Here is a 21,972-nt window from a genome sequence, read left to right on the forward strand (position 1 = left end):
TGCTTGTATTCACAGTTAGGTTCCATTTACTCGTGTAGTTTGATATTGAATCTAACATCTGTTGTAGGCCTTCAGGAGTCTCAGTGTAAGGTGAGGAGTAAGGCTGTACAGTATTGTTTTAACATATCGTTGTATAAACGAAGTAACTTGTGCTTGTAGGTTATATACTGCTTATAGAATCACACAATTATCTATGTATATGAATGATTTGAGTAGATTTGTAGTATTATGTTATTAAATCATTACATCTATGATTTGAAGTAACATATAGTACAGTACTATATCTATGAATTGTAGTATTATACTGTTACATGATTAAATCTATAATTTGTAATATTATATTATTACAATATTACATCTATGATTTGTAATATCATATTGTTACAATATTACATCTATAATTTGTAGTATTATATTATTACAATATTACATCTATGATTTGTAATATTATATTGTTACATGATTAAATCTATTATTTGTAATATTATGTTATTACAATATTACATCTATGATTTGTAATATTATGTTATTACAATATTACATCTATGATTTGTAATATTATGTTATTACAATATTACAACTATGATTTGTAATATTATGTTATTACAATATTACATCTATAATTTATAGTTCTATGTAAATATATAATCATCTTTATACATATCACACATCGTTCAGCGAAGATAAGCAGTAAACTGCTAGTATGTCAAGTATTCAGCTATTGTTTGATATAAATTGTCACAAAACCCAAATCAATAGCTGAAATGTAAATAAAGACTGTCAGCACGTGCAAGTAGTCCATCCTAGTTTCTGGAAACACTTATCCTGAATCAATTGCGGTATGACTGTGCATTTGATAACGGGATTCATAGATCCGGGTTCTTAATCCGGGCTCTAACCGGACGTTACTTCGTCACTTGCTCCACCCAGTAAATCGTTCTACCTAATATGGATTTGTATAAAACAAAACGTATACTTCTATAAGCGATTTCATTCAGTGAGCAGGTGAAAGCATCACGTCTACTGAGTTCGGCAGCTCATAACGGATACGTAAAGGGTTTCTATACTAACAAAGAAATGTAAGTCCATTGTCTTCGAAGCTTGCTTTTATTTATGTAGGAAAAACATATTGATAAAATATGTGAGAAGGATACAAATCTATATTTTAGAAATCATATTTGTTATAAATGAAATACAACAATAAAACATACAGCTTTTAATATAAAGATGTACGTATTTACTACAGGTAGATTAATTCATTTTGTAATTTTATATTGAATTATTTACAGACACAGAAAAAAACGATGAGTCGAAGAAAACAGGGAAACGTGTTTTCCACACAAAAGAGCGGCGACAACCCAGTACAAGGAGAAGGGTATTATGCGCGAGAAAATCCCGCGTTCACTTATGACACAATCTCAGACATAGGGTTTGTTAAACCAGTGGATGAGGATGCTGCCAGCGGAAGTACTACCGGAAGTGCTACAGACACAAACAGCAGTGGCGTTTATAGTATAGAGGACAAAACAGACTCGTCAAACGACAGCAAATTAACAGGAAAAGGCAACAAGGATGAAAATAAGAAAGACGACTCCTCTAAAGTTGAAATGAAAAAATCCTTAAATCTCTTTCATTGCGTGGCCATTATGGTTGCTGTCACTGGTCATTCCTCTGTCTTTATATCTCCCTCGAACATTCTTAGAGCCACTGGGTCAGTCGGAGGCTCATTGATAGTATGGTTGATTGGGGGACTCATCAACATGATGTTGGCACTTTGTTTCGCTGAATTGGGGACAATGTTTCCACAGGCGGGTGGTCCCTATGCCTATGTAATGCACACATTTGGACCTTTACCGGGATTTTTAATTATGTGGGGCTATGTGGTGCTCGTAGCTGGTCCCTTTTGGGCGTTCCTGGCTTACACAGCCGCGCTCTACATCGTCCAGCCGGTGTATCCGGACTGCGATGCCCCAGACGGTGGCGTGAAGCTTTTGGCTGGCTGGATTATGAGTAAGTGCTAATCTATTGTTTAAATAAGCTTAGACGTTTCCATTGTTTTAACTTGAATTTGCATAATCAACGTACTTTGCTTTAAAACATATATTTACCAAAAATACACTATAACTTTTAAAACAAAAGGTTTGATATTCTCATTTAACTAATTAATGATGTATAAATACATTTTATATTCTTTTCTATGTTTTCATACTTTGTCATGAGTAATCATATATATGTCTCATTAGTAATACTTTTTTGCGTTTCAAACTTTTTAATATATTAAATATCAATCAAAGAATGACTATTTTCGTTGCGATTATTAGACTAAAATGCATTTGTGTCTTGAATTACAAGGATTGTAATAGACTGGTTGTAATAAACAGAGTTGATATTTCTAGTTACAATGGTTGTAATAAACATAGTTTATATTTCTAGTTACAATGGTTGTAATAAACATAGTTTATATTTCTAGTTACAATGGTTTTAATAAACAGAGTTGATATTTCTAGTTACAATGGTTGTAATAAACATAGTTTATGTTTCTAGTTACGATGGTTGTAATAAATTGAGTTTACATTTCTAGTTACAATGGTTGTAATAAACATAGTTTACATTTCTAGTTACGATGGTTGTAATAAACATAGTTTATATTTCTAGTTACGATGGTTGTAATAAACATAGTTTGCATTTCTAATTACGATGGTTGTAATAAACATAATTTATGTTTCTAGTTACGATGGTTGTAATAAACATAGTTTATATTTCTAGTTACAATGGTTGTAATAAACATAGTTTACATTTCTAGTTATGATGGTTGTAATAAACAAAGTTTATGTTTCTAGTTACGATGGTTATAATAAACATAGTTTACATTTCTAGTTACGATGGTTGTAATAAACATAGTTTACATTTCTAGTTACAATGGTTGTAATAAACATAGTTTATATTTCTAGTTACGATGGTTTTAATAAACTGAGTTGATATTTCTAGTTACGATGGTTATACTAAACTGTGTCTATATGAAGTACGTCGTGAAGATACAATCCCTCCTCTCCAGTACCAAGATCATCGCATTAGCAATTATCGTCGTCGCCGGGATCATACAATTGGCTAAAGGTTAGTATGCTAGAGATTCGATACTTCTGAAATGGGAAAATAACGGTGCTTAAACTGATGATTTCATAAGATTATGAACTGATATTTTTGTATTTTCGTATGCAATGTCTATGGATTAAATGAAAAAATAAAGAATTGTTTTAATATAACCGAATGATGCATTACGAAACGAAATCGTGCCTATTGATGGTAAATATGCAACGTTAAATGGCGTCATTCAACACACCTGAACTACTGGGCCAAGTTTTTCAATAGGTGATTAGTGAACATCTGATTTCTCCTTTACTTCAAAACCTGTGTGTGTATATGTCTTAAAATAGGCAGGTAGGAAGATACTGAAGAGTGCTAGAGTTTTCGTAAAATTTAGTTTTACCAGAAATGATTCTATCAGGATTTTAAAATTGATGTTAATCTATGATTAGTCTAATCACCATTAGAACAATATGGTCCTGTTCTTTTAGTTTTATACATTCATAAAACACATCCAAGGGAAAGAAAAATATAAATAAACTAGAAAAAATGGATCATCAAATAAAACATCTCCAAAAAAACTTGGGAAGACTTCGTGATAGGGGAAAATAATGTTTGAATAAGAGAGAGTGAAGGATTCTTAACGGGAAAATGTTCTCTCATACATGTTTATTTATTTAGCTTAATGGCAAGACATTTGTAGGATATTTCGCAAAGTTAACATCTGTAAATTGAATGTAGTCATATGTCTGTGAAACAAGATTTTTAAGTTCTGTAAGCATATACATTTTAGGGGTTCCTTTTGTATATCATAATAGACAGCTCATACAAAGGTAATTTGGGATACAAATATTAATCTTTTCAATATTTCATTGCTCTCCTTATAGGCGAAACAGAAAATTTTCAGAACATATTTGAGGGAACTTCAAACGATCCGGGACAGATCGGCCTGGCAGTGCTTTACTCTGCCTTCTCATACGGGGGCTGGTGAGTCTTGTGCCGCATAATCAATGTATCATTCATCTTTGTGCAAAATGTCATACAAATTATCTTCTTGCGTAATTAATTCTGTTTAAATATAATAAAATACATCTATTCTTTATTATAATACATTTCATAACTGACAGTAATTAATGAATAAGATATCTAAATAATCAATTATGGTCGTGGATAATTTGCTGTTGAAATTAATGTCAAACTAGAAGTTATTCGCCTGTTGAAGTTAAGAATCTATCTATTGTAATAAATAACTCCTCTATAAATGTTTAACTGTGGTTAAAATTAATTTACCTGTGACAAACAAACACTTTACTTTTGTAATTAATAACATACTTGTATCTATAAATCAATGGATGGTAACTTATCAAATCAAAAGCGTATCAGTTATAATTAATAACTTACTTGGTCATATAAATCATAAATAAAAAAATAAATGTTATTTACCTGTGATAAAGAAATCTCACCTGTGGTAATTGATAACTAACCCATGGACAAAGTTAATTTACTTACTCGTATCACGTGATGTATATTTGTAGGCAAGTTATGACGAGTATGATGGAGGAGGTGAAGAAGCCCGGCAGGTAAGTTTTTTTTCTTCATTTAAGGTGCAATAAATATTCAGACATCGAACAAGCGACAATGTTTGTAGGTTGTTAAAGGAAGGTTAAAATCAAGTTTAATTGTTTTCATATTTTTAAAATATGTAAAAATGATTCGAAAATAATATGCATTTTGTATAATGCGATACCATTGTAATCGTGGCTGGCTTAGCTTTTTTTAATTACACTAAATTTTCAGTTATCCTGCTTACGAAGACAAATGGTTTAAAGAGTATTGGCAAAGTATCAGAAATTACGCATGCATTTTGAAGTGATTTGCATTGATGCAATATACAAAAATATAAAATTTCATTAAATTGTGTGGTCAGTGAACTTCTTAAACTAAATCTTCACGTTTCAGTCTGATTTTGATTTTTTAATGTTTTATTTTTACAATTGAGCTCCTCGCGGACATGTCCTAAAACCGAAACAACTGTACATTGCAGTTTATTCTTAGCTGTTTGGGTTTTTAAAAAAAAAAAATTTCTTCACTTGTTTGTCCTTTTGGAATTATGCATATGCATTATACGTACTGCAACAGGGAGTAAACTAATGTTACAAGAGTATATTTTTTTTATAAGCACAGTTGAAAATCAGTTCAATGCTATCATAGGGATGACAAGAACTACTGATATGACTAGTAAATGAGTGTTGGTCCCCAATGGGAAGGCGCGTTAGGTATCTAATGAATTAAATAATTTATTTGAGAAAATAAAAGGTTCGTCTTACAATTCCTCTATTTCTTTATTTCAGAGATCTACCTCGTTCTGTCTACATCACCTTCATCATCGTCATTATCAAGTACATCATGACCAATGTGGCGTACTTCACTTTGCTTAGTCCTTCGGAAATCCTCGGGTCTCAAGCAGTAGCACTAGTAAGTTTTCAATGATTTGTTTGTCTTCATATATGTAAATTTTTCAGGTCTATTTGAAAATAGTTGCATGTGGTCATAAAACCGAGTTAAGACTAAAATACAAAACGTATATTGCTAGTATACAGTTTAATTTATACCAAGTGAGGGAACGTGAAGTTAAAATAAATATAGTCAAATGACTCTTTCAATAAAATTTTGATAAAGTTGACTTCCTGGTACATGTGAATTGACTGACAAGATAAGAAATGTCAATGTTAAGTTATCCCATTTCCTCCTTCAAAAATGTTACCATGTTTGTTGAACTCGCCTTACTGAATGATGTTAATGCTTGCGTTAAAGATAAACGAATATTCTGGGACATTCCTTCTTAGATACTGTACCCACGCCCTCACCCCGCTTCCACCAGCCGCTATTACTGCAGTTGCCAGTTTTCTTTATGAATGTAATCATAATACATGTGTAACAGAGTCAATCACCCTCCCTGTAGTCACCAGATTATTTGGTATATTAAGTATTCAGTCTACAATACATATTTATATTCTCTATTAGTTTGTATGCAGTACTCTTGCATTGTGATACTAGAAAATATAATGTAATACACAATACAATACATAACAATGTCTGAAAGAAATAATTGAACAAAAGACTTATTAACGGTATAGACAAATTTTGTAATAATATATAATATAAAAATGGTTGAAGTGAGTCTGGATGAAAAAAACTGCTGACATTGGATATTAAAGCTAGTATGGACGGGGAAAAACTGAGGCCACCCCATTAAAAATTATTTCTAAAATAGCTGTCATGTAGTTGAAGTTTTTGCCCATCATTCGCCATTTAAAAGACATTAGTTGTGAAAAAATCGCCATCTTTGTTCTTTGTTCAGAGTGTCTTCTATCTGATAATAGTAGAAATATCCCACACGGGAGAGAATACTAAAGCAGAAAATGATCAGAGCCAAGAAAAATACTTACTGGGATACGAGATAAATAGAAATAGAAATAGTTAGAGCGAAGCATGACAATGCAACGATAAAGACAATCCAAGAGTACAAAATGATTAGATCCGAGTAAGTACTGACTAGGAAGAAGATAATTTAATCGTGGTGTGTCTATCATTTCAGTCGTTTATGCAGCGTGTGTACAGTCCACTCAGCGCTGTCATATCCGCATTCGTGGCCACCACGTCGATCGGAGCACTCAATGCCTCGATCATGGGTCACTCCAGGTAAGTTTTGTTTAAGGAGAAAGTCTATACTGATATTTACGGCCTCGCCTGTGTATGTCACTTCACCTTTACGGCGAAACACACATACACTGTGTATATCACTTCACCTTTACGAGGAAAAACACATAGAGCCTGACACGTACAACAAATATATGTGTATTATTTTATTATCGCTCCTGTTCTATCAGTTTTAACAACTAATTCATCCGAATATTTCATTCCATGTAATAAAACTATATTCCATTGAACTATGAAATAAAACAAGAATATTGGAAATTCGAATTCACTACGCATTGCCTTTGAATACATTCTTAGCTAAACATGTTATTGACAACAAAGTTAATTCGTTATAAAACGTTCAAGATGTAATATCAAATCAACGGGTTTTCTTCCGTTTTATGTAAGGAACCCCTTTTTTAGTCTTACCTTTGTCATTTAAACCTTATACAAATAGATTTCATTGATTACGGCATGATTTAAAGTTTCCCGATATTATATATAAACAGAGGGATTAACTTAAAGGGAAAACATTGCATCAAATCTGAAACACACAAATAAAAGTATCTTAAAATATGAACAAAATTATGTGACGTGAACATCATTTAGTTCATTACAGCATTACCGTATTATTAGTATCATTGTCATTTGTATTATAATACTTTTTTTTTATGCATGTGTTCAATTACAATTAGTCATACGAAAATGTATAGTTACTTATTAGTCGTACGAAAAATATATCATTCATATATGAAAATATATGTTTTTATGTTTTTATAAATATAGTGTCATGTTATGTTTAGTTATATGTACAAGTAGCCATAGGTAAAGAATTATAGCTCTTTATTTAAAAATTGTATATGTAAAAGTGAGTTGTAAGTAAGTAGATTCTACATGTAGTATATTTGTTTAGAAAGTCTGTATCTGAAAGTAAAATACATATTTTTGTTTACAAATTTATGATATATTGTCACTATTTTATTTTCATTTCCGTACCAGAAACATGATAGACACGAAATTGCAGTCATTTTGACAAGTTATAGAAAAAGAAATAAATCATTTTATATTTGAAAATAATGTAAAAGAAGCTGTTACTTATGGATTTTCAGGAAAAAAAAACCCACTGTAAGATCACCACTGATATATATTCTCGACCGAGCTATGTAGTACATGATCTGATTTCTATTTAAACTAGTATGTGGTGATTAACTCAAAATGATCTGTAGTTAGAAGTCAGTTGAAAGTTCAAAAATAATACGCACAATACAGGTTAATCTTTTACTTTCTATATGATAATGGATTATATTGAATACTGTAATACCTAATATACGTTGAATTTATTTTTTGAAATACGTATTACTTTAATCACTCCGAAGAATTAATTTTTTATCGTGATAGAAGTAGAAAGAAGAATGTTCTTAATCCTAACCTAGACTTAACCACATATTGTAAATACATACTTGTCAGCATTTTACCTGGTAACGTGGGATTGCGGAGACATCACTCCGTGACAGGTCCGGTTAGATAGAAGTCCCGGATATTCTATTGGTCAATACACAACCAGGATGTTTATCCAAGCACGTGTCGTGCATCCTATTGACTAACCAATGTCCGGTTTTGTGATTTATAGTTTTATAGACTACCCGATATCTAATGTTCTTTAATATTTCGATAGAATAGTTACATACTAAAATATTGATAAAAACAGCTATTTTCATTACAAAAGTATCTTGTTTTATCGATATCGGTTTGAAATGATAGGTTGTCCTTTAGTTTTCACTTATTTCAAATAGGTGGCGATTCGCAAGCATTTACTTTACACATACATAGATATTAATGAGACAACAAATGATAAATATTCATCACATTAAATTATATATGAATATCAATGAGACAGAAAATCATGAATATTCAACAGATTAAATCATATATGAATATTGATGAGACAACATATCATCAATATTTATCAGATTAAGTAATATATTAATATGAATAAATCGATGACTTCTTATTATCTACATTACATATGCATTTATACATACAGATATTGTGATTTATCAGATATTGGATATATCTAGTAAACACGATTATTGCTATCGAGTATTTACTGATTTTTTACAACAATTCATATTTTTGAAAATAAATTTCACAACGGTCTTCGTCTTAATCATCAGGACGCTCTTTAGAAGTAACTACAGTTAGTCTGGTCAAATACACGTGTTAACAATCTTTTCATTTGATCTTTTTTTACTTAGATTGTTGTTCGCTGGATCTCGTGTTGGACACATGCCAGCTATCTTGGGGATGATCAGCCATAAGTACCTAACGCCGTGGCCATCCATTCTTGTCCTTGTAAGTTTCCCCATTCTTTTCCTCATTTTTAATTCACCATGTGTAGAAGTTTTTTTTTTCAGGGAAGGGAAACTTAAACTTTCAATCGTTGCCATGTTATGAGGAATCTATTAAACCTGTTCAATAATTTGTTGTAGCACGAGACATTGATGACATCAAATTAGTTAGAGAGCTGTTAGATATAATGTCAGAGATATAAAATAGCAGTCAGAGATATAAAATGGTAATCAGAGACATGAAATAGTCGTTAGATATATAACATAGTAGTCAGAGATATAAAATAGTTGACAGAGATATAAAATAGCTGTCAGAGATATAAAATAGCAGTCAGATATATAAAATAGTAGTCCGAGATATAAAATAGCAGTCAGAGATATAAAATAGCAGTCAGATATATAAAATAGCTGTCAGAGATATAAAATAGCAGTCACAGATATAAAATAGCAGTCAGCGATATAAAATAGCAGTCAGATATATAAAATAGCAGTTAGAGTAATAAAATAGTAGTCAGAGATATAAAATAGCAGTCAGAGATATAAAATAGCAGTCAGAGATATGAAATAGCAGTCAGTCAGAGATATAAAATAGCAGTCAGAGATATAAAATAGCAGTCAGAGATATAAAATAGCAGTCAGAGATATAAAATAGCAGTCAGAGATATAAAATAGCAGTCAGATATATAAAATAGTAGGAAGAGATATAAAATAGTAGTAGGAGATATAAAATAGCAGTCAGAGATATAAAATAGCAGTCAGATATATAAAATAGTAGTCAGATATATAAAATAGCAGTCAGAGATATGAAATAGCAGTCAGAGATATAAAATAGCAGTCAGAGATATAAAATAGCAGTCAGAGATGTAAAATAGTCGTCAGAGATATAAAATAGCAGTCAGAGATATAAAAAGGCAGTCAGGTATATAAAATAGTAGTCAGATATATAAAATAGCAGTCACAGATATAAAATAGCAGTCAGAGATATAAAATAGCAGTCAGAGATATAAAATAGCAGTCACAGATATAAAATAGTTGTCAGAGATATAAAATAGCAGTCAGAGATATAAAATAGCAGTAAGATATTTAAAATGATAATCAGAGATATAAAATAGTAGTCAGATATATAAAATAGCAGTCAGAGATATAAAATAGCAGTCAGAGATATAAAATAGCAGTCACAGATATAAAATATTTGTCAGAGATATAAAATAGTTGTCAGAGATATAAAATAGCAGTCAGAGATATAAAATAGCAGTCAGAGATATAAAATATTTGTCAGAGATATAAAATAGTTGTCAGAGATATAAAATAGCAGTCAGAGATATATAAAATAACAGTCACAGATATAAAATAGCAGTCACAGATATGAAATAGTAGTCAGAGATATAAAATAGTTGTCGGAGATATAAAATAGCAGTCAGAGATATAAAATAGCAGTCAGAGATATAAAACAGCAGTCAGAGATATAAAATAGTAGTCAGAGATATAAAATAGCAGTCACAGATATAAAATAGTTGTCGGAGATATATAACATAGCAGTCAGAGATATAAAATAGTAGTCAGAGATATAAAATAGCAGTCACAGATATAAAATAGCAGTCACAGATATGAAATAGCTGTCAGAGATATAAAATAGTAGTCAGAGATATAAAATAGTAGTCAGAGATATAAAATAGTTGTCGGAGATATAAAATAGCAGTCACAGATATAAAATAGCAGTCACAGATATGAAATAGCTGTCAGAGATATAAAATAGTAGTCAGAGATATAAAATAGCAGTCACAGATATAAAATAGTTGTCGGAGATATATAACATAGCAGTCAGAGATATAAAATAGTAGTCAGAGATATAAAATAGCAGTCATAGATATAAAATAGCAGTCAGGGATATAAAATAGCAGTCAGATATATAAAACAGCAGTCAGAGATATAAAATAGCAGTCAGCGATATAAAATAGTCGTCAGAGATATGAAATAGCAGTCAGAGATATATAATACTAGTCAGATATATAAAATAGTAGTCAGATATATAAAATAGCAGTCAGATATATAAAATAGTAGTCAGAGATATAAAATAGCAGTCAGATATATAAAATAGCAGTCAGAGATATAAAATAGCAGTCAGAGATATAAAATAGTCGTCAGCGATATAAAATAGCAGTCAGAGATATAAAATAGCAGTCAGAGTAATAAAATAGTAGTCAGAGATATAAAATAGCAGTCAGAGATATAAAATAGCAGTCAGAGATATAAAATAGCAGTCAGATATATGAAATAGTAGTCAGATATATAAAATAGCAGTCAGAGATATAAAATAGCAGTCATAGATGTAAATGGCAGTCAGAGATATAAAATAGTAGTAAGAGATATAAAATAGTAGTAGGAGATATAAAATAGCAGTCAGAGATATAAAATAGCAGTCAGATATATAAAATAGTATTCAGATATATAAAATAGCAGTCAGAGATATGAAATAGCAGTCAGAGATATAAAATAGCAGTCAGAGATGTAAAATAGCAGTCAGAGATATAAAATAGCAGTGAGATATATAAAATAGTAGTCAGAGATATAAAATAGCAGTCAGAGATGTAAAATAGTCGTCAGAGATATAAAATAGCAGTCAGAGATATAAAATAGCAGTCAGGTATATAAAATAGTAGTCAGATATATAAAATAGCAGTCAGATATATAAAATAGTAGTCAGAGATATAAAATAGCAGTCAGAGATGTAAAATAGCAGTCAGAGATATAAAATAGCAGTGAGATATATAAAATAGTAGTCAGAGATATAAAATAGCAGTCAGAGATGTAAAATAGTCGTCAGAGATATAAAATAGCAGTCAGAGATATAAAATAGCAGTCAGGTATATAAAATAGTAGTCAGATATATAAAATAGCAGTCAGATATATAAAATAGTAGTCAGAGATATAAAATAGCAGGCAGAGATATAAAATGGCAGTCAGGTATATAAAATAGCAGTCAGATATATAAAATAGCAGTCAGAGATATAAAATAGCAGTCACAGATATAAAATAGTTGTCAGAGATATAAAATAGCGGTCACAGATATAAAATAGTTGTCAAAGATATAAAATAGCAGTAAGAGATATAAAACAGTAGTCAGAGATATAAAATAGTAGTCAGATATATAAAATAGCAGTCATAGATATAAAATAGTAGTAAGAGATATAAAATAGCAATCAGAGATATAAAATAGTCGTCAGAGATATAAAATAGTTGTCAGAGATATATAAAATAGCAGTCACAGATATAAAATAGTTGTCAGAGATATGAAATAGCTTTCAGAGATATAAAATAGTCGTAAGATATATAACATAGCAGTCAGAGATATAAAATAGTAGTCATAGATATAAAATAGCAGTCATAGATATAAAATAGCAGTCATAGATATAAAATAGCAGTCAGATATATGAAATAGTAGTCAGATATATAAAATAGCAGTCAGAGATATAAAATAGCAGTCATAGATGTAAATGGCAGTCAGAGATATAAAATAGTAGTAAGAGATATAAAATAGTAGTAGGAGATATAAAATAGCAGTCAGAGATATAAAATAGCAGTCAGATATATAAAATAGTATTCAGATATATAAAATAGCAGTCAGAGATATGAAATAGCAGTCAGAGATATAAAATAGCAGTCAGAGATGTAAAATAGCAGTCAGAGATATAAAATAGCAGTGAGATATATAAAATAGTAGTCAGAGATATAAAATAGCAGTCAGAGATGTAAAATAGTCGTCAGAGATATAAAATAGCAGTCAGAGATATAAAATAGCAGTCAGGTATATAAAATAGTAGTCAGATATATAAAATAGCAGTCAGATATATAAAATAGTAGTCAGAAATATAAAATAGCAGGCAGAGATATAAAATGGCAGTCAGGTATATAAAATAGCAGTCAGATATATAAAATAGCAGTCAGAGATATAAAATAGCAGTCACAGATATAAAATAGTTGTCAGAGATATAAAATAGCAGTCACAGATATAAAATAGTTGTCAAAGATATAAAATAGTAGTCAGAGATATAAAATAGTTGTCGGAGATATAAAATAGCAGTCACAGATATAAAATAGCAGTCACAGATATGAAATAGCTGTCAGAGATATAAAATAGTAGTCAGAGATATAAAATAGCAGTCACAGATATAAAATAGTTGTCGGAGATATATAACATAGCAGTCAGAGATATAAAATAGTAGTCAGAGATATAAAATAGCAGTCATAGATATAAAATAGCAGTCAGGGATATAAAATAGCAGTCAGATATATAAAACAGCAGTCAGAGATATAAAATAGCAGTCAGCGATATAAAATAGTCGTCAGAGATATGAAATAGCAGTCAGAGATATAAAATACTAGTCAGATATATAAAATAGTAGTCAGATATATAAAATAGCAGTCAGATATATAAAATAGTAGTCAGAGATATAAAATAGCAGTCAGATATATAAAATAGCAGTCAGAGATATAAAATAGCAGTCAGAGATATAAAATAGTCGTCAGCGATATAAAATAGCAGTCAGAGATATAAAATAGCAGTCAGAGTAATAAAATAGTAGTCAGAGATATAAAATAGCAGTCAGAGATATAAAATAGCAGTCAGAGATATAAAATAGCAGTCAGATATATGAAATAGTAGTCAGATATATAAAATAGCAGTCAGAGATATAAAATAGCAGTCATAGATGTAAATGGCAGTCAGAGATATAAACTAGTAGTAAGAGATATAAAATAGTAGTAGGAGATATAAAATAGCAGTCAGAGATATAAAATAGCAGTCAGATATATAAAATAGTATTCAGATATATAAAATAGCAGTCAGAGATATGAAATAGCAGTCAGAGATATAAAATAGCAGTCAGAGATGTAAAATAGCAGTCAGAGATATAAAATAGCAGTCAGATATATAAAATAGTAGTCAGAGATATAAAATAGCAGTCAGAGATGTAAAATAGTCGTCAGAGATATAAAATAGCAGTCAGAGATATAAAATAGCAGTCAGGTATATAAAATAGTAGTCAGATATATAAAATAGCAGTCAGATATATAAAATAGTAGTCAGAGATATAAAATAGCAGGCAGAGATATAAAATGGCAGTCAGGTATATAAAATAGCAGTCAGATATATAAAATAGCAGTCAGAGATATAAAATAGCAGTCACAGATATAAAATAGTTGTCAGAGATATAAAATAGCGGTCACAGATATAAAATAGTTGTCAAAGATATAAAATAGCAGTAAGAGATATAAAACAGTAGTCAGAGATATAAAATAGTAGTCAGATATATAAAATAGCAGTCATAGATATAAAATAGTAGTAAGAGATATAAAATAGCAATCAGAGATATAAAATAGTCGTCAGAGATATAAAATAGTTGTCAGAGATATATAAAATAGCAGTCACAGATATAAAATAGTTGTCAGAGATATGAAATAGCTTTCAGAGATATAAAATAGTCGTAAGATATATAACATAGCAGTCAGAGATATAAAATAGTAGTCATAGATATAAAATAGCAGTCATAGATATAAAATAGCAGTCAGATATATGAAATAGTAGTCAGATATATAAAATAGCAGTCAGAGATATAAAATAGCAGTCATAGATGTAAATGGCAGTCAGAGATATAAAATAGTAGTAAGAGATATAAAATAGTAGTAGGAGATATAAAATAGCAGTCAGAGATATAAAATAGCAGTCAGATATATAAAATAGTATTCAGATATATAAAATAGCAGTCAGAGATATGAAATAGCAGTCAGAGATATAAAATAGCAGTCAGAGATGTAAAATAGCAGTCAGAGATATAAAATAGCAGTGAGATATATAAAATAGTAGTCAGAGATATAAAATAGCAGTCAGAGATGTAAAATAGTCGTCAGAGATATAAAATAGCAGTCAGAGATATAAAATAGCAGTCAGGTATATAAAATAGTAGTCAGATATATAAAATAGCAGTCAGATATATAAAATAGTAGTCAGAGATATAAAATAGCAGGCAGAGATATAAAATGGCAGTCAGGTATATAAAATAGCAGTCAGATATATAAAATAGCAGTCAGAGATATAAAATAGCAGTCACAGATATAAAATAGTTGTCAGAGATATAAAATAGCAGTCACAGATATAAAATAGTTGTCAAAGATATAAAATAGCAGTAAGAGATATAAAACAGTAGTCAGAGATATAAAATAGTAGTCAGATATATAAAATAGCAGTCATAGATATAAAATAGTAGTAAGAGATATAAAATAGCAATCAGAGATATAAAATAGTCGTCAGAGATATAAAATAGTTGTCAGAGATATATAAAATAGCAGTCACAGATATAAAATAGTTGTCAGAGATATGAAATAGCTTTCAGAGATAAAAAATAGTCGTTAGATATATAACATAGCAGTCAGAGATATAAAATAGTAGTCATAGATATAAAATAGCAGTCATAGATATAAAATAGCAGTCAGAGATATAAAATAGCAGTCAGAGATATAAAACAGCAGTCAGAGATATAAAATAGCAGTCAGCGATATAAAATAGTAGTCAGAGATATATAAAATAGCAGTCAGAGATATAAAATGGTAGTCAGAGATATAAAATAGTTGTCAGAGATATAAAATAGCAGTCAGAGATATAAAATAGCAATCAGAGATATAAAATAGTCGTCAGAGATATATAAAATAGCAGTCAGAGATATAAAATAGCAGTCACAGATATGAAATAGTTGTCAGAGATATAAAATAGTTGTCAGAGATATAAAATGGCAGTCAGAGTAATAAAATAGTTGTCAGAGATATAAAATAGCAGTCAGAGATATAAAATAGTAGTCAGAGATATAAAATAGCAGTCAGAGATATAAAATAGCAGTCACAGATATGAAATAGTTGTCAGAGATATAAAATAGTTGTCAGAGATATAAAATAGCAATCAGAGATATAAAATAGTCGTCAGAGATATAAAATAGCAGTCAGAGATATAAAATAGTTGTCAGAGATATAAAATAGCAATCAGAGATATAAAATAGTCGTCAGAGATATATAAAATAGCAGTCAGAGATATAAAATAGCAGTCAGAGATATAAAATAGCAGTCACAGATATGAAATAGTTGTCAGAGATATAAAATAGTTGTCAGAGATATAAAATGGTTGTCAGATATATAAAATAGCAGTCAGAGATATAAAATAGTAGTCAGATATATAAAATAGTAGTCAGATATATAAAATAGCAATCAGAGATATAAAATAGTCGTCAGAGATATAAAATAGCAGTCAGAGATATAAAATGGCAGTCAGAGTAATAAAATGGTTGTCAGAGATATAAAATAGTAGTCAGAGATATAAAATAGCAGTCAGAGATATAAAATGGCAGTCAGAGATATAAAATAGTAGTCAGATATATAAAATAGCAGTCAGATATATAAAATAGCAGTCAGAGATGTAAAATAGTAGTCAGAGATATAAAATAGCATTCATAGATATGAAATAGTCGTCAGAGATGTAAAATAGTAGTCAGAGATATGAAATAGTCGTCAGAGATATAAAATAGTTGTCAGAGATATAAAATAGTTGTCAGAGATATAAAATAGCAGTCAGAGATATAAAATAGCAGTCACAGATATGAAATAGTCGTCAGAGATGTAAAATAGTAGTCAGAGATATAAAATAGCATTCATAGATACAAAATAGAAGTCAGAGATATAAAATAGTAGTCAGAGATATAAAATAGTTGTCAGAGATATAAAATAGCAGTCAGAGATATAAAATAGCAATCAGAGATATAAAATAGTCGTCAGAGATGTAAAATAGTAGTCAGAGATATAAAATAGTCGTCAGATATATAAAATAGTTGTCAGAGATATAACATAGCAGTCAGAGATATAAAATAGCAGTCAGAGATATAAAATAGCAGTCAGATATATAAAATAGTAGTCAGAGATATAAAATAGTAGTCAGAGATATAAAATAGCAGTCAGAGATATAAAATAGTCGTCAGAGATATAAGATAGCAGTCAGAGATATAAAATAGCAGTCAGAGATATAAAATAGTAGTAAGAGATATAAAATAGCAGTCAGAGATATATAAAATAACACTACAGCAGACAGTGCTAGTATGCTTCACATTGGTCATTAGTCTGATGAAGGTGACAGTATAGTCATCGAAACGTCGCACTCTTAAATATCATATTGGTTGTGTCACATGACTTCTTTCATAGTAGTCAGAGATACAAAACAGTAGCCAAAGATAAGAAAACAAAAACAAAAAACTCAAACATTTGTAAAAGTGAATTCACTCTGTACTGATCAACGTTTGGCATAAACACCATTCGGTTAATATTGTCTTCTGTTACAAATTAAAATATATGTACCTCTTTCTAAGACCATACTTGTTTTTACGTACAGCTGACGTGGGGATTGGTGATGTTGTACACAGGGGGCGTTATTGATATGATGGATTTTATCGGTCTCTACTCCACAACGATGGGAATTGCTGTCGTGTTGTCACTTCTCTACCTCAGGTACACAAAACCGGACGACCACCGACCATACCAGGTACGTACCGAAACAACAGCTAGGTGTTACAGTAAACAACAGCTAAGTGTCACAGTAAAAAACAGCTAGGTGTTACAGTAAACAACAGCTAGTTGCTACAGTAAACAACATCTAGGTGTTACAGTAAACAACAGCTAGGTGTTACAGAAAACAACAGCTAGGTGTTACAGTAAACAACAGCTAGATGTTACAGTAAACAACAGCTAGATGTTACAGTACACAATAGCTAGGTGTTAGAGTAAACAATAGTCCCCCTTTTATATTATAGTGTTACTTAACATATTATTCATTCTGAAGCCAATATATGTCATATCGCATACAGTTCGATACAAAATTACTACTTTTATACATACCCTTTTTAACACTAATAAGGCTATTCTACTGGTTACATGATGTACGTTCGTTTTTGGACATCATTTTTTGTTTGTTTTTGTCCTTTCTTCGGAATTGTCTCCTTCCCCTTGCTAAAAACCATGGGACAGCACTCAATATATTTGACCAATAGCTTTTTCAATGTGTCACAATGGAAATAAAATGCATACATTTGTATATTAGATGTATTATTATATTATTGTACTATGTACACTATCAACTAGTAATATTTACGAAAATGCGGCTAGTTTGGAGGTATACATATAACGGTTCTCGTTACAATAAGTACGTTTTTTGTTGACAGACGATGTTCTTCGTGCCTCTTGTCATGCTGGTTGTCAACATAGCAGTTTTGGTACTCGCTATCTACCAGAAACCTCAGAAGATGGGTATAGGTCTAGGTATCCTATTCTCGGGCATCCCCCTCTACTGGTTTGGTGTCCTATGGGAGCCTAAACCGAAATGTTTCCGGGATTTTATTGGTAAGTATTTTTTACAATTTCGTCTTAAAAATACTTAAAACACGACATAGGGAAACATCAATTCGTGAAATGGTGATATATTTTATCAAAAATTCAAACAATTTAGCTTTCGAAAGCTATTTTAAGAACACATATTAGGGGTTATACCAATAATTTTCAGGAACAATTGAAAATGTTGTGTTGGAAACATGAACTCATAATTAGTTAGATTGAAAGTATAATTCCTGACAAATTATTTAACGAATTCATGATTTGTATTATAAAATGTTTACAAGTGTTAAAATAATATCTTTCTTTTCTTTATTCGTAGGAGGATGGACTATAGTTGCCCAAAAACTTTTTATGATTGGAAAGACTTCTTCGTGATCATGTCCATGCCAACTCCTCGTGGTGATCTCAGAAAACCAAAGGATGATCTCATCGTTCAAAAACACATTGTGATCATAAATATGTAATCATTGTGAGGATCTCACTCATTACGGAGAAAATCTCGTAGTGATCACGCTATTGAGAAAATCTAAGTGATCACGCTATAGAGAAAATCTAATAGTGATCTCGCTATTGAGAATATCTCGTTATTGAGAAAATCTAGTAGTGATCTCGTTATTGAGAAATTCTCATTATTGAGCAAATCTAATAGTGATCTCGCTATTGAGAAAATCTAGTAGTAATCGTGTTATTGAGAAAATCTCGTTATTGAGAAAATCTAATAGTGATCGTGTTATTGAGAAAATCTAATAGTGACCTCGCTATTGAGAAAATCTAATAGTGATCTCGTTATTAAGAAAATATCTAGTTATCTAGTCAATGAGAAACATCGTTGTGATATGGTCATTGAAAAAAATAATTCACTGTGATCTTTAGTGAGAAAATCTTTATGCGCTCTATTCGTTGATGAATCAGTTGGTATTACCGCCATTTTGAAAAATATTGCAGTTGAAACTCTTCATTAGGCTACGATAGCACCGCTAGAGACAAACGTCTTGATCACGTTGACTGTGATAAAGCCTGAAGTAACAAAGACTATGATTGGATAAACATTTCACTCTGTAGACATTCAACATATCCTAGTCACGGCGATTGTCTATGTTTTTGATATCAAACTACCCTGAAGGTATAATCAGTCCTAAGATTAGGGGACCCATATGTTGATGGTGAAATTTTCTCCAAATATTAATTCCAGCTTCTAAAATTCAAGACAGTGTCCTTGACAAGATCGGCATCTTCAAAAACTTATATACATATATCAGTAGAGTAATGTAGTTTATATGTATTGTCTTGAAGGTATCTAAAGCAAAATTGATTTTGTCCAACCTTATACCTGGTCGAGTTTCACGCCGATATCTCAGCATAGTAACAACCAGCACGAAGAAACAAATTATATAATTACATAATATATTATGATAATCAGTCATTCATTAAGTAGGACATTCGCTTATTAGCTTGAATGACTTTCATGTTATATAATGTTCGACCTAAGATTTTTTTGCGATATCTTGTCACAGCGATCGGTCGCGATTTATATGGGTTTGATAAAGTTTTATACAGCAAAAACATAATATCGCTTCAGACATTAATAAAATTATCGGAAGCGAGTCGTACCACAACGCGCATATTTTAATTAATTACGAAAGTAATATATCTAATATATATATGAGAAGATGATAAAACCATATTATTCTCTCTAAACTAGGTATGGCTTACAGCACTATATATCATATCTAAACTAGGGATGGTTTATAATACTACATTATAACTAAACTAGGGATGGTTTATAATACTATATTATAACTAAACTAGGGATGGTTTATAATACTATATTATAACTAAACTAGGGATGGTTTATAATACTATATTATAACTGAACTAGGGATGGTTTATAATACTATATTATAACTAAGCTAGGGATGTTCGATACTATTATCAAGTCTAACCTGAAAATGGGATGCCTTATGATACATTGTTAAGGAATTAGTGTCCAGTTCTCTCCGACCAAGGTGGTCATTGTTTAAAAGCTGTTGTTAAAGTTACGGTTAATTTACAATGTTAGAAATATATTATTTTATGTTATACGATGATTTTATTTTGAATAAATCTCATACATATATTTTACTATATATATTGTTTTATTTTCACCAACGATGTTCTATCTTCTGACTGTGGTCCGATAAAATATATATTATGTTCATCATATACATTGATTACGATACAGATGTTACAATAAGTACCTGGATTTAACGAATGCCAAAAGTGATAATTTGTTCAACCCAGTGATCTATTTTAACCGACTCAGATATATGTTTTTAAGAATTTATATTAATAGATGTTTCCCCCATTTTCCATGTGATTTCCAATTTTGTGTACTTGGGGTAGAGAAGCGACAGCACGACAGCCATCTCCATCCATGTGGAGATGAGACCGATAAATTCCATCATGTAAATAACACAGCATCACCAGTCCCCACGCTAGCTGTGCTTAAAAACAATTACAGGCTAAGAAAGACAGAAAACGTTTTCCATGTGGTGAATGTATTTCTGTGAAAACAAATAAAAACCCTAACACTTACTCGTAATGTCACGTTACTCTCCCCGATGGTGAAGCAAGACATTTATTTATTTCATGTTTTACAAAACCTAATATTTCCTAAACACTTACTCGTAATGTCACGTGAATCACCTCGATATTCCCGAAAACATTCATTTATTTCTTGCTTTACAGACAATGGCGAATGTAGCACAAAAGTACCCCCAGGAACTTTCCTTAGTTTTTTTCTTGTATGTCCCAGGATCAGACTCGTATCATCCAATGGAGACTCGCGCTCTGTTTAGTTCAGTTTATTTAGTAACTTTCTGTCTACAATGTTTATCTAATAGGAAACTATCTCTCTGTTCAGTTCAGTTAATTTAGTAACTTTAGGTCTTCAATGTTTACATCTAATAGGAAACTATCTCTCTGTTCAGTTCAGTTAATTTAGTAACTTTTGGTCTACAACGTTTCATCTAATAGGAAACTCTCTCTGTTAAGTTCAGTTAATTTAGTAACTTTTGGTCTACAATGTTTCATCTAATAGGAAACTCTTTCTGTTTAGTTTAGTTAATTTAGTAACTTTTGGTCTACAATGTTTCATCTAATAGGAAACTCTCTCTGTTTAGTTTAGTTAATTTAGTAACAGCCCATACATACAGACAGCGATACATTCTATACACTCTATAGAGAGTTAAATGAAGAGTGGAGTACTACGTTTTGGTTCCTTTGTGCAGTTTACAGATAATAATTAGTTTAAACATGATGCATTTCCCATTAACATATCTGGTATATCTACGTCATTATTGTTTTTCAAATTTTACAGATTGAACGAAACGGAGACGAGCTATGGTGGTACATTATCTTTGAATTCAGATAACATTATGGTATC

General features: G+C 30.6%; 1 protein-coding gene across 1 annotated transcript; it reads left to right on the forward strand.

Moving 5' to 3' along the window:
- Positions 1-959: 959 nt before the first annotated feature.
- LOC117337441 (Y+L amino acid transporter 2-like) lies at positions 960-20,669 on the forward strand. Its single transcript, XM_033898426.1, has 11 exons — positions 960-1,079; positions 1,290-2,010; positions 2,989-3,114; positions 3,972-4,071; positions 4,620-4,664; positions 5,436-5,559; positions 6,683-6,786; positions 9,039-9,135; positions 17,554-17,703; positions 18,380-18,557; positions 18,868-20,669. Exons 2-11 carry the CDS (start codon positions 1,305-1,307, stop codon positions 18,921-18,923), a joined length of 1,686 nt encoding a protein of 561 aa, XP_033754317.1. The 5' UTR covers positions 960-1,079; positions 1,290-1,304; the 3' UTR covers positions 18,924-20,669.
- The last annotated feature ends 1,303 nt before the right edge of the window (positions 20,670-21,972 follow it).

This window comes from Pecten maximus, chromosome 11, assembly GCF_902652985.1.
Source record: "Pecten maximus chromosome 11, xPecMax1.1, whole genome shotgun sequence".
Lineage (NCBI taxonomy): Eukaryota > Metazoa > Mollusca > Bivalvia > Pectinida > Pectinidae > Pecten > Pecten maximus.